The sequence below is a fragment of the Scyliorhinus canicula genome, chromosome 1 (genome assembly GCF_902713615.1).
Source record: "Scyliorhinus canicula chromosome 1, sScyCan1.1, whole genome shotgun sequence".
Lineage (NCBI taxonomy): Eukaryota > Metazoa > Chordata > Chondrichthyes > Carcharhiniformes > Scyliorhinidae > Scyliorhinus > Scyliorhinus canicula.
Window position 1 is genome coordinate 217,329,615 of NC_052146.1, and position 14,454 is coordinate 217,344,068.

The window sequence follows — 14,454 nt, forward strand, 5'->3', positions numbered from 1 at the left end:
TGTCATTAGCAAAGTCCAAATCTGTAAATTGACTGTCATTGATCCCATTTCAATCCAAGATTATCCTTGGTTAATTTGCTTACTGTCCAGTTAATGGCAATGGAAAGAAGAGGGAAAATGATACCACCGTGCCTGACCCCAGGCAGCACATGGAACCAGTCACTGTAACCATCCTCTGCTCTAACATGGCCACTGGAATTCTCATCGATCTTCTCAATAGTTGGAACCATCCTTGTCGTGAGCCTGTATGAAGAGAGAATATTCTTGGGCTGCACGGTGGCGCAGTGGTTAGCACTGCAGTCTCACAGCGCTGAGGACCAGGGTTTGATCCCAGCCCCGGGTCAGTGTCCATGTGGAGTTTGCACATTCTCCCCGTGCCTGTGTAGATCTTGCCCCCACAACCCAACAGATGTGCAGATCTCACCCCCACAACCCAACAGATGTGCAAGTTAGGTGGATTGGCCACGCTAAATTTCCCCTTAATTGGGAAAAAAGAATTGGATACTCTAAATTTATTTTTTAAAAAGGAGGGAGAATATTCTGGAATGAAAGCTGGTGTAGGCTATCAAAGGTCTTGGTGAAATCATAGTAGGTGCTGGCAAGGGGGCTTGATTCTCTTGCTCATCCAGGCAAGTGGAGAGTATTCCATCACACTCCTGACTTGTGCCTTGTAGATGAGGGACAGGCTTTGGAGAGTTCGGAGCCGAGTTATTTGCTGCAGAATTCCCAGCTTCTCGCCTGCTCTTGTAGCCACAGTATTTATATGGCTAGTCCAGTTCAAGTTTGTGGTCAGTGGTAACCTCCAGGATGTTAGTGTAGGATTCAAAGATGGTAGTGCCATTGAATGTCATAGGAGATGGTTGAATTCTCTGTTGTTGGAGATGGCCTTGCCTGGCACTTGTGACGTGAATGTCACTAGGCCTGTATAGTTGAGATTGAGATGTCACTTACTCAAACATCAGAGAGAAACATAAATGCTAAATTATCTCGTTTGCTGTCTCAAACACTTGGCCAAACCCAACAAAACTCAGCACTGCTTTGCTAAGTTTAATTTTGTTCTGTAAACAGCAATTCTGTTAAACTTGATGCTGCATTAGCTCATCCCTGTTAGGATGACAAAAGGAGACACAGTGATCTGACTCGGCAACAAATTGGAGAGAGGAAATTCCAAAAGAGGTTCCTATTCCAGGGTGATATCCAGTTACAATTGCTGAAATTGCATACACGTGGGTGCTGGGTCAGACTTCAATTGAGCTTGGTTGTGAATTCCCGATGGCTGTCGAACAGCAATCAAAATTATCCCTAAAGGCTTATTGCTGAGTAATGGCTATTTGGGCAAGGTACCCGAACGTGCTTAGATGGAGCCACATGTCAGCAAGATTCGGTGCAGAAGAAAAACCTAACATGAAATTCACTTAAAGCCAGTCACTGTGTGAAGGATTGTTGTGAAACAGTTGGGGAAGGTGAGGAACTGCAGCTCAACTTTACTCCTATTTTGGTCCGTTTTGCTCCTTCGTCTCCCTCTTTTCCCTAGTAGATCTGGGATACAAAGAGTGTAACCCAGGTCCTATCACTTGCCAACACACTACCAGTTGGGGCATCATTGAATGTTTCTTAATACTGAAATTGCCCACCAACCTAGATTACATCTTTGGTCTTTTAATTTCAGACGTTTGCTGTCTCAAGGTTACAAACATAATTTTTGTATCCTGGTGTAATGAGCAGAAGTATTTTACAATAATATGTTCTGATTGCTTTTTGTTTTTGCCCCTCAGGTTGAAAATGAAACCAACGTACTACAGGATGGTTCTTTAATAGATCTCTGTGGAGCTACTCTACTGTGGCGCACTGCAGAGGGACTCGCTCACACTCCTACTGTTAAACACCTGGAAGCCCTTCGTCAGGAAATAAATGCAGCCAGGCCACAATGTCCAGTTGGGTTTAATACACTTGCCTTCCCCAGCATGAAAAGGAAAGATGTGGATGAAAAACAACCATGGGTGTACCTGAACTGTGGCCATGTACATGGCTATCATAACTGGGGAAACAAAGATGAGAGAGATGGAAAAGAGAGGGAATGCCCCATGTGCCGATCACTGGGCCCATATGTTCCTCTGTGGCTGGGGAGTGAGGCTGGATTTTATGTCGACGCAGGACCTCCAACTCATGCATTCAGCCCTTGTGGACATGTATGCTCTGAAAAGACTACCACTTACTGGTCTCAAATCCCTCTTCCTCACGGCACCCACACTTTCCACGCAGCATGTCCTTTCTGCTCCACTCAACTTACTGGGGAACAAGGATATGTTAGACTTATTTTCCAGGGACCTCTTGATTAAGGATGCAATTTTATTAACTGCAGGGGAAAACAGTTAGTAGAAAGACATTTGATATCTTTGAGAATTATAAGCTAGTTTTCTATACTGAATTCCATGGGTTTTGTCTGTTCTGGAACATAACCTGAATTGTGTAGCTCTTCTTGAGGAAAGAGACCTCATTGTTTTGTGATGTTGCCTACAAGAGCAGTTTTGATATGTTTGCATTTGTTAAACATAAGTATTTTGAAATACAGAAACTTGCCCAAATATTTAAAAAAAATCGACTCCTGTTGCACCACTTCACAAATGCAATACCAATTATAGATTTGAAGATTGCGTTGTTTTAATAAAATATGGAAGCATTTTAGCTGATTCAACCTAATTTGTAATGGGCTGAATAAATCTAATGCAACCTGATGAGATACTCTATTAGTCATAAAAGCTGCAGTATGATCCAGTAAAATATACCTTGTTTCAACACTATTTGAAAAAAGAATTGACTCTTAAAATTTAGGAACAAAGGGTTTGATGATTTATTACTTTGCTTTATCATTAAAAAAGTATAGCAAAGCATTCTCTCTATCTGTGTAAGGGGAGCCAGTAGCTTTTCTGTCTCTAGTGTAAAATAATTATCTCTGGCTTCCAAAAGAATATCAGCAGAGTTCAATTACCGGGAACATTAAAGGATCTTTGATCAATTGATTACAGTTGAGACCCAAGGTAGATGCAACTTCACAAATTCTTACTCAGTATCAGCAGGTTGGAGGTAAGAAATGATGTGAATTGGGCATGTTGAATATTTTGCAGCTGTTTACTACAAGATAATAACAGGCCACTGTAATTTAATAGCATAAAGCTAGCTCTGTGCAACTGTCTGCGTTTAACATCTCAGTAAAGGCAAGCGCTCCATGCCGTTGTGCCAAAATAGCATCTGACGTGCTACCACAGTGATAAAGATGTACCACCTTGAATATTATTAATTGTTTATGAAAGTTCACCTGCTAAACTCCTGTCTCCCACCAGTAACTGAGGACGTGTGAAGCTGGCTTATTTTACTGTATTGCAGCTTTCAAGTTCTGTAGGGTCTTTTGTACTAAGTTATTGCCTGAAATGTGTGTAGCTTTAGGTGTTTGTAGGGGATGCTTAGCATATGTGGAATGCTAACTTATAAAGTCTTGATTTTTGTGGAGTAATATATAGGGATGTGCAAAACTGCTCTCTGATTCTGGTCAACTAAATTGTACCCTGAGCAATTATATCTTGTCCCTTTAACTTTTTAGTATTATTGCTGGCTTTTAATTCAGTTTATCGTGTATAATAAACCTTTCTTGTTACAAAACAAATTTTTAAAGAAAAAAGCTGGATATTGGTGTTAACGAACTAAATACTAACTAGCTCTTCACTACCATAATGGAGAGTCAGACAAATCTCTCAAGAATGTGAGCTGATGTATTTGGTTACTTTTTCTTTTATTTTGTGTTCTATACCTTTGACTCCCTCAACATTTCCCACCCTCCATTTGCACCCACTGCAAAAAAGGGACAAATGTGTAAATGTGGCCACTACATTGCCAGTTCTTTGCAGTGTAGCGTTTGATAGCTCCAGTGAATGACACTGACAGTGAGTGCATTAAACTGTCTCAGGGTTTAAGATGTAGATTCAGTACTAATTCATGAATTCTATTTGAGCAGATATTTGGTAAGTGATTCTATGTTGCATAAATATATGGATTTCAAAAACACCATTGCAATCATGTTTATTTGTTCCTGTTGGAATATTAAACTTTGACATTACTATTGGGCAAATAGGGGTGGCATGTGGCGCAGTGGATAGCACTGGGACTGCGGTGCTGTGGCCCCGGGTTCGAATCCCGGCCCTGGGTTACTGTCCGTGTGGCGTTTGTACATTCTCCCCATGTCTGTGTGGGTTTCACCCCCTCAGCCCAAAGATGTGCAGGTTAGGTGGATTGGCCACGCTAAATTGCCCCTTAATTGGGAAAAAAATAATTGGGTACTCTAAATTTATATACAAAAAAAAAACTATTGGGCAAATAGATCTAGTTTTGGGACTGTTGCTGGCTTGACAAAGTTTGACAAGGCAGTGTTCTCTTGTGGTTATATTATAATTGAACTCCATATCACCAGTTTTTGGAAGACAATGTGTGAGGCCTTGATAGAATGGACATGGAGAGCGTGTTTCCACCTGTAGGAAAAACTTGAACCAGAGGGCACAATCTCAGACTAAATGGGCGACCCTTCAAAACAGAGTGATGGAGGAATTTCTTCAGCCAGATGGTGGTGAATCTGTGGAACTCTTTGCCTCAGAAGGCTGTGGAGGCTAAATCAGTGTCTTGAAGACAGATAGATAAGTTCTTGATCAATAAGGGGTTATGGAGAGAAGGCTGGAGAATGGGAATGAGAAAAATATCAGCCATGATTGAATGGCAGAGCAGACTCGATGGGCCAATGGCCTAATTCTGCTCCTATGTCTTCTGAAGATTGCAAACATCAGCTTGCAAGTCAATCTGCGTCGTTTCAGTGTTTCTTCTGGTAGTTGATTTGACATAGCAGTCATGAAACCATGGAAGTGGCTGCAGCTGTTAGTGAGGGTGGTAATGGAATTAGCTGCACCTGAAACAGTACTCACCTTGTAAAAAGGACACCAAGTTGGAAACATTAGGTGTGCCGAGTTGGAGGCAGCGAGTGGCTCTGAATACAATTGTCAAGTTTTGTAAACAGGCCAGTGAATGTGTGGGGACCTTGGTATAGGAGGGCAATGGGCTGTGCTTGATCGCTCTTGGTTGACTCCTAAGGAATATGAGAGTTAGGTTTCCTATTACCACCCAAGGGGGTACACAGTATAAATGAAACTGCCATTCTCTGCACGCCTCCAGCAAATTGGAGACTCTTGTATTAAATAATTAAACTAGCTATGTTCCAGATATTGCAAATCTTTCACCCATTGAAAAGTTTATGTTGAAGATTTTTACACAAACAATTGATGGGTGAATATTACTGAAGTGAAATATGGGGATTTTATTTGCCATTGGTAGATTTATTTATTTATTCAAATTAAGGGGCAATTTATCGATCCACCTACCCTACACATCTTTGGGTTGTGAGGGTGAGACCTACGCAGACATGGGGAGACTGTGCAAACTCCACAAGGTTAGTGACCCGGGGCAGGCATCGAATCTAGGTCCTCGGCACCGTGAGGCAGCAGTGCTAACCACCATGCCGACTTTCATTGGTAGATTTATACCTGCCAATTTGGAATGATGACCAGACATCATCTGGTTAATCTGGAGTGCAGATATCAAAAGGTTCTCACCCGGATTTCATGTCACAAAAGTCCTCCAAGTTTTGAGATTGTTCATCAGAATCCTTCCCTCCTCCCACAACTTCACACTCCTCCCACAGAAGACGGCAATTCACATGTATTTCCTCAATTTAGTCTTATTCAACCATTTATAACTTATGATACAGTCTTCAGATTGGAGCGACGATAGACACAATAAATGAGTGCTTTTCCAATCGCTTTGATCTGCCAGCAGATGTGATTCTGACCTCTGTCTGGCTGACAGTTTCAACCTTTGCCCCTCACTCCATTCCACCCTGACCGTGTCATCTTTGGCCTTTTACATACTTTCAACCAAACTTAAACCAGGCCTCACAGTGCCTTATTTTTCTCCTGGCTGTCTGCAAATCTTTGGTTTGTGTAAGATCTTTACCATTTCATTTAAAGCAGTGTTGTTTGATAGCCACTTGTAACTAATTGAAATCCTGATATGGATATTTTACATTTATGATTTGACAATGTTCTTGGGTATGTTATTTCAATACTCATTGGCATGGTGTGTGCATGTGTACTTTCACCTGTGTGTGTGCTCGTGTGTGCAGAAATCAGCACCAGTATGTTATTATTGTCTGTGCTTTGGTTCTTTGGCTACTGCTTACTGGGTATTTGCAGAAAAAGTGTGCAACTCAGTGCAAATGTTGGACTTCACCATGGAAGTACCAGCAATGGTGTGGAGACACAGAACAAATGTCGTAGTCTATTCAACCTACAAGAATAAACTGCTCCAGGCCACGTCCAACTTAAAAGGAGCAGCTCCAGATGTGTACATCCTGGTGCAGGGCATCTGGACGGAAAGTAGGGGCAAGTCTGCTGCATCTCCTGCATGTTATGCTCAGCAATCACTCTGAAATCAAAGCTTGTGCTACTTGCAAATGCTGAAGAATAGCCTGAAGCTACTTGACAATGTATCTGATGAATGCATATCTAAATTCTAAACTTCAGTGGAACTTTTGCACTGAATGGTGATAGACATTTATTAAGTAAATATCCATTTACCTGTATAGTGTGTATGGTATCTTTCTATTAAAATTAATACACAATAGTGTCACTTGCTGCAGCCATGCACCTGGCCAGTCAGCAACTTCCAGTTGTTTCTACTATTCAGTTTAGCCACAAAAGTTCAATGTAATTGCTTTATACCAAAAAGTTCAAGATGCCACTGAATATATTCCAGACCATTGGCGGTATTGTTTCCCATTTTCTTGCCAGTACCTTGGTTCCCATCTTGCTGTAGTTGTACTTGTTCGAGAGATGGGTCTGCATTGCAACAACTCTTACTCTCTCTACTACATGAAATGTTCTGTCTTTGGTTGCTTACATTTATAAAGCCCTTATTTGTTAGTTTTGATCAGTGTATTTGCCAATTGAAGGTTCTTTCCGGTGGAAATAAAAGTTACCAAATACCATCTTACAGACCAACGACCAGAACAACCTGTATTTTTGTAGTGCCTTTAATGCAATGAAACATCCCAGAGTACTTTGCAGAAGCACTATAAAACTGAGTCAGACAAGGAGACATTATGTCAGAGCTTGCTCAAGACATACCAGTAGGCTGTAAGAAATGCCTTAAAGGTGGAAAACCAGATGGAAGGAGAGGTTGTGGAAGAGAATTCCATAATTTGGCACACCGGCAATTGGAGGAACGGTCACCAATGGTGGGACAATTAAAATTGGGGATGCAAAGAGACCAGAATTAGAGGACTGCAGAGCTCTCAAAGGGTTGTGGGGTTGGAGAGAAAGGGATGCGAGGCCATGGAACAATTTGAAAACAAAGATAAGATTTTTAAAAATAAAAATCAATGTTTTGCTTCACTGGGAGCCATTGTAAGTCACTGAGAACAGAGGGGAATGGGACTTAATGTGAGTTAATACATGGGTAGCAGAGTATTACTGACCTCTGGTTTTGGGAGGATAGAATGTGAGGGACCATCCAGGAGTGCAATGGAATAGTTGAGCTTAAAAGGTAATGAAGATATGAGTGGCCAGTTGTGATTGAAGATTTATGGTTTGGAGCACAGAAACCCACTTGTATATTTGTATAAACTCCAAACCCAATTCAATACCTTGCATTTAAAATATGGATCTATTTTTAATGCAGCTACTATGATTATTTACAATGCTTCCAACAATTGACCATTTGAAACTTGTACAAAGTTATTTTAACCGATCATACATGATTTTAAAAAGGCATTCTGAAATTGGTGTAGAATACTGACTCTTAGCCCTGCAAATTTTATTAGTGTTATGAGGAAAGGGGTGCAGGACAAGGTGAGTTGCTCTTCCAGAGAGGCTAGCATGGACATGACAGACTAAATGGTCTCCTGTGCTGTCAGCATTCGGCGGATACAGATGATTCTCTTCTGAGGAAGTTTTTAATGAAAGTTGACCAATGACCTATGATGCTGGTTTCTTTCAAGATAATAGTCTTTCTAGCTGAAATTGATGAATTAAAAATGACTGAATTTGAAGGAATATAAAAATAAAACAAATAAAATTGTTCCAAACGTGTGATCAAATTTTATAAATAAACATTTTAGCCCAGAACGAAGGCAGCACGGTGGCACAGTGGTTAGCCCTGCTGCCTCACGGGCATCGAGGTCCCAGGTTCGATCCCGGCTCTGGGAAACTCCGTGTGGAGTTTGCACATTCTCCCCATGTTTGTGTGGGTTTCGTCCCCACAACCCAAAGATGTGCAGGCTAGGTGGATTGGCCACGCTAAATTGCCCCTTAATTGGAAAAAATTAATTGGATACTCAAAATTTAAAAAACAAATAAAAAGCCCAGAACTCATCCATTTGATTCTGGAATGAGCAATGAATAGAGAAATTACTACTGTGTAGCTGAAGGCAATTAGGTGAAATTATCTTAGAATTGTAAATTGAGGATGACTTGGTGAAAGAGAAAACCAAGAGATTTTCAGAAAGAATGGAAGAAGCAGAGTATATAGGTCAGAGAAAAAGGTTACAAGTAGAGGAGGCAAATAGCTGAGATTCTTTCAGAAGGAATGCAGACACGAGTGAAAAAGGGAAGGGAGGCTGAGACAAGTGGAATGGGAAGAGGCCCATGTGAAACATAAGCACCAGCACAGACTAGTTGGGCTGAATGGCTCATTTCTATACTGTACATTCTATGTAAGGGGAAAGGTTGACAGGAAAATTGTTTCTATTATCTGCAAAAATCAGGAGAGTACGAGACCATATTTTTCTGATATATGCTGTCAACAAACGAGAACATGGAAGCAGAAAATCTTTTAAAATTGCATGTAACTTAGCATCTTTTTGAATTTGGTAGAGAATGTTATTGGTGTTTTTTCGGACTTGCTAATCCATTTATTCCCCGTGTCTGTACGTCTCGCCCCCACAACCCAAACATGTGCAGGTTAGGTGGATTGTCCCTTGGAAAAAAAGAATTGGGCACTTTAAATTTAAAAAAAAACAATCCTTACTAATCAACTTATCCAATATTTCTGACTTCAGTTGCTTCAGTGAACCTGCTGTATTAATGTTGCATAATTCCCTCGTGGGACAGACCACAGCAGCTCTATTCATCAAACAAATTGCTCTCCAGAATTGATGAGGGAACATTTAAATTTGAATGGCAAAGGGTTGATGACCTGAAATTTTAACTCTGTTTCTCTCTTTGTAGAGAAGAGTGCCTGACCTGCAGGGTAATTCCAGCATTTCTGTTCTCAAAATGGTTTGCCAAGAACTGTGGTGTTTTCTAATTATTTGACAAGGCAATTTGTTAACCTGTGTTAACAGTGTTAACCTGTTTGAAATGTCAACACTTTATTACCTTCCCCACAAGTGATAAAATGCACCAAGAGCAGTGGGACTTAACCACATTGCTGGATTCCTGCAGGTGTCATGCACCATGGACTGAATGTGCACATTAGCTCTGATCCTAGTCAGGAACCAGCTGTGAATCCCAATATGTTCAGCTTGTTTGTATCTACAGGCAATGAGTCACGCAGATTTGTGCCCAGTTCCTTGGTGATACATGTTTGCATTAATACTGCACAAGTCCTCATTACCCTCCCTGTTTCAACAAGGTCCACGGGAAGTGGGCAGGTTAATGAATCGTGACAGGAACCCGGGTATAGGTTCAGAATAGTGCAAGCATACCGGACCAGACCCCACTTTATGTTAGAATACCAGCTGAGAAACCCCAACAATATGAAATTTGTAAAACTGAGGAAAGGATACTTCACCCCAGGTGTGATGACTCTGACCAATAATAACAATCTTTATTGTCACAAATAGGCTTACTAAGCCCAATAGGTATCTTTTTTTATTAAAACAAACTTTAATTTAACCAATTAACCACATTAACATCAAATAAATAGTTTTACAATTAAGAGTTAAACAGTTCTTAAATAAAAGGAAAAAACTTTAACTCATTATCTACACCTGCCACCATATAATCCAATACAGTTCAAAATCCACTCATAGATAACATTAGCAATCTGGTTACTTGCTGTTTTGTGTGCAAACCTCTGGTGAGAGAAACCTGAAAATTCTTGTCTTGTCCTATTTTAGTCCTATGGCAAACTGCTGTTCACTTCTATGGACAGACCTGGCTCCTCCTATCTCACTAAGATATGCCATGATCTGCTCATCTAGGACATGTGATGGAAGGCAAGCAGCAGGGTGATTGGTAAGTTCCTTGTGTAGCAGCAGGCTTAGGTTGATGTAAATCTTCTCCAGGAGCATTCTTGCTGCAATCTCCCTCCTGATGGGTGGCATGGTAGCTCTGTGGTTAGTACTGTTGCTTCACTGGGCCAGGACCTGGGTTTGATTCCCAACTTGGTCACTACGTGGAGTCTACACGTTCTCCCTGTGTCTGCATGGGTTTCCTTGGGGTCCTCCGGGGTCCTCCCACAAGTCCCGAAATATGTGCTTGTTAGGTGAATTGGACATTCTGAATTCTCCCTCAGTGTACCTGAATAGGTGCTGGAGTGTGGGGGAGTAGGGGATTTTCATAGTAACTTCATTGCAGTGTTAATGTGAGCAGTGGCGGACTGGGTCTAAAAATATTGGTTGCCAGGAGACAAAGGGGGCCCACCCACAACTACAATGCTATCATTTAATTTTCATAACAAATAAAATTTTCAAAAAATACATATGGAAAAAAGGGCACAATTAAAATTTTTGTGGAACAAATGTGTATTTCTTAGTAATTACAGTGTACATGTACTGTACATATTCCTGGCAGTAGATACCAAATGTAAATACAGAATGTTATAATTAAATTTTTTATTTTTTAAAATTTTAAGTAATTGGTTGATATTTTTAAATAGTTTACTGCACAATTTACACATTAACAGATAGTTCAAAAGCACAATAGAGCATTGCATGCAGTCCACTATATTAAGAGCAATCGTTTGTGTTCGCTAGATGATTGTGCGAATCTGCCAATAATTGCTTCTGCATCCAATTCATCTAACAGTTCCTTTTCAATGGATAGCAACATGTATCATTCCAAATTCTCCTCAGACAGCAAATTTCTTAACCTTGTCTTTATGATCTTTAGCTTTGAAAATGTCCTCTCACATTGGACTTGAGTAACTGATAGTGTGCAGATGACTTTATAAAGTTCATAAATGTTATCATATGCCTTGTCATGAAGTCTGTTGGATGCCAGAATTTTTAGTACACACGATGGGCAAGTGCTGCAAATTTTACAATTGTTGCAACTGGAATCCATATTCTCACCATCATTAAGCAATAGCTTTAATACATCAAAGTTTGAAGCAAAAGAAAACCATTCCAATATTACTTGATCTTTGCTGATTTGTGGAAACAGCTTAATAATACCTTCCAATGCTTCATCTTCAAGGCCCTTCTCTGCAATAGTTTTAAACTTTGCTGGGTCCAAGCAGGACAAATCTTTATACAACTGTTTGTGTTGTACAAAGCTTGATTCTAGTGACTGGACAATTCGATCCATTATTAGGTTAAACACATTTACTCGAAAATCAGCTAGAGAATCTGAGGAATTTCTTTCATCATCAATAAGCTCATCTGCCATTCTTTTCTTCTTCCTCTGCCTCTTAACTGGCAATGCTGTTTCCAACGCATCAATTTCCAATGTTTGATTTTCATCCATATTCATCTGTGAAATCCTGTCATTACATTTATTTACAAATTCCAAAGCCTTGCTGTGAACGTTATCAAATGTTCTTGTCTGTTCCTTCAACTTTGTTGTAGCTGAATCTACCAAACTCCATGCAGTAAACATATCTAAACTGCTTGTCTGTAGATAACTTCATAACGGGGTTGTAGTTTCAAATATATACAAGTAAGAAAATGCTGTCAATATGGTTTCAAACTTTAGAAGACTTTGAAGTAAAACATTTGCTTCATGTTTTGTTTTTGCATCAAACTTTTCTGAATCTTGTATCATTGATAAGCATGTCAATAGATTTACGAAAGTACTGGCAGCGGCATCATCAAAACGTCCAAATATAGTTGTTGCTGCATTGGATTTTCCTGACCATCTGGTCTCGCCAATTAGCTTTAATCGTTTCATTTTTTCTTGTCCTAGATGTTTTCCAACAACTTCTATCCATACAGCCATTTTCTTGTATGATGCTTTCACAAAAGTTGCTATATTCTGGAGCAAATTGAAAAAAGAAACTGCAGGCACACAACATTTTGTTGTTTCAGTTATCACCAAATTCAAGACATGGGCATAGCACCATATATGAACATGTTGATCAGCCACATCAGCAATTTTACTTTGTAAACCATTATACTGGCCATGGTAACTTGCAGCACCATCTGTGCTATCAGATAAACATTTTTGGGGGTCAATTTTAAGATGCTGTAATGTTTCAATCAATAGATCAAAAAGTCCCTGTCCTGTACCATTATTACTTGGCACAACTGAAAGTAGTCGCTCACAGATAACACCTTTAAGCACATACCGAATAATAATGCTAAACTGATCGATGGATGAATTATCTTGTGTTGAATCAACCTGAATAGAATATTTTGCTTGAGAAACGTCATGACTAATTCTTTCTTGTATCATATTCTTCATAATTTTGATTAACATGTTTATAGTTGTTTTACTCGGGTATGTAACAAGTCCACCACAGCCTTTACTTTGAGCCTTTCCTTGTTGCTCTAATCGTTTGATTCTTTGTTTGGACTTGTTTTGCACTGCAGAAACGTGAGCTGCCATAATGGGGTCATATTTTGCCATCAACTGCACTGTAGCTAAAAAATTGCCATGATTCAGAACCTCATTATCTAGAGTGTAGGCCGATTCATTTCTGTGACTTCAAAGGAAGTGCTTGCTTGCCTAACATCTTTATGATGTCTATAATCCTCATGACAATACTTCTCTGCTTCAATACTTCTACTTTCCTTTTAATTAGTGATTTATCTAAGGTGCCATCATTAACCACACTGATATATTGCTGAGCATTTCTGACGTGTTATTGTCGATTCATGTAAAGTCAAGCTCTGTCTAATACGCCTGTAGTCACTAAAGCCACATACAAAGGGTGATGGATTACAAGTGTTGGGAAACTCAAAGGCTAAGCAGTATGAACAATATAAGCATCTATCTTCTTTGTTATATGTTAGCCATTTTCTTGGGACTGAGTCATTCATAATTTTCCTCTCATACAAACGAGCATCAAATGGCAGATCATCAAGTGGCTGAAGTGGATGTTCAGCAAAAAACTGTTTTAGCTTTGCTCGTGATGGATATTGGAAGATTCCAGTCATTGATCTTTCATTTTCTTGCGTAGGTTCATTTACAGGATGTGCTTCAGAAACCAAGTCATTTATGCTTGAAGGAATATCTGATTCCCTGTCACTAGTTGAAGCTATGTGTTCAGATGTTGCAACTACAGGCAGTACAGATACCGGAACAAGGAAGCCAATAGAAATATTGGGCCTGAGTTGATTAGTAATGGATGCACTTGTATTTGTCTCTACATTCAAAGTAGCTCTTCTCTGTTCTTGGAACTCGCATGTCATTGCATCATCACCATGAGCATTGTTTCTTGCTTCTTGATTATTTGTTCTAGAACTGGATATTGATGTGGATTGTGCTTGTGGTATTATAAACTCTGTAATAGGCCTGCATCGCTTGGCTGATTCCTTCCTTTCTGCTTCTTTTTGTTCTTTGCGTTTTAGTGACCCAGATTTATGCTTTTTTCTTTTCCATGCTGGTAGGGGTAATATTCCTGAAATAAAAACTTAATTAAAAATAGCCCACATTGGGAAAAATGAATATTGATGATTGCAAGAATAACTTGAAGGGACACCAGATAAACCCCTACTTGATAAAAAATATAAAATAACTCACTTACACTTCAATAGGCTATGTTAATTCATTAGTCAATACTACTGTGGCCTATGCAGCTTCAGAAGAGGAGACAATCCACTGTCCAGTGTTCACACCAGCAAGCAACTGAGACAACTGTTGAAACTTAGAAGTTTGGTCCGACTACAGTAAGACATTAAGAATGGTCCCATGACCAAAGTTAACATGTCCAGTTTGATACCAGTGTAGTGTTACAAGTCGCAACCCTTTGAGTTTACCGATCATGGCTTATCACTTCAATATCTTTGACCTCATGATTCACGGCCAAAGGTACCGCTTCTCCTTTTCGGTGACCTCACGACCCTATGTACTGCTTGATATCCTTTCAAGTTGCCGACCATCTCAAATCACGAACTGTAACTTTATCTTTAAATGCACACACTCTTGCTGAAAACGTGGATTTCCAACTATGTCTGACCCGGGTGAACCAGTCCCA

General features: G+C 39.8%; 1 protein-coding gene across 1 annotated transcript in view; it reads left to right on the top strand.

Annotated features, from left to right (window-relative positions):
• Nucleotides 1–4,056, top strand: part of peli1b (pellino E3 ubiquitin protein ligase 1b) — a 30,509-nt gene extending 26,453 nt beyond the window's left edge. Inside the window, exon 6 of the mRNA XM_038807692.1 lies at nt 1,776–4,056. Coding sequence (XP_038663620.1) covers nt 1,776–2,339 — 564 coding nt within the window. The 3' untranslated portion in view covers nt 2,340–4,056. The remainder of the gene's footprint in view (nt 1–1,775) is intronic.
• Nucleotides 4,057–14,454: the final 10,398 nt, after the last annotated feature.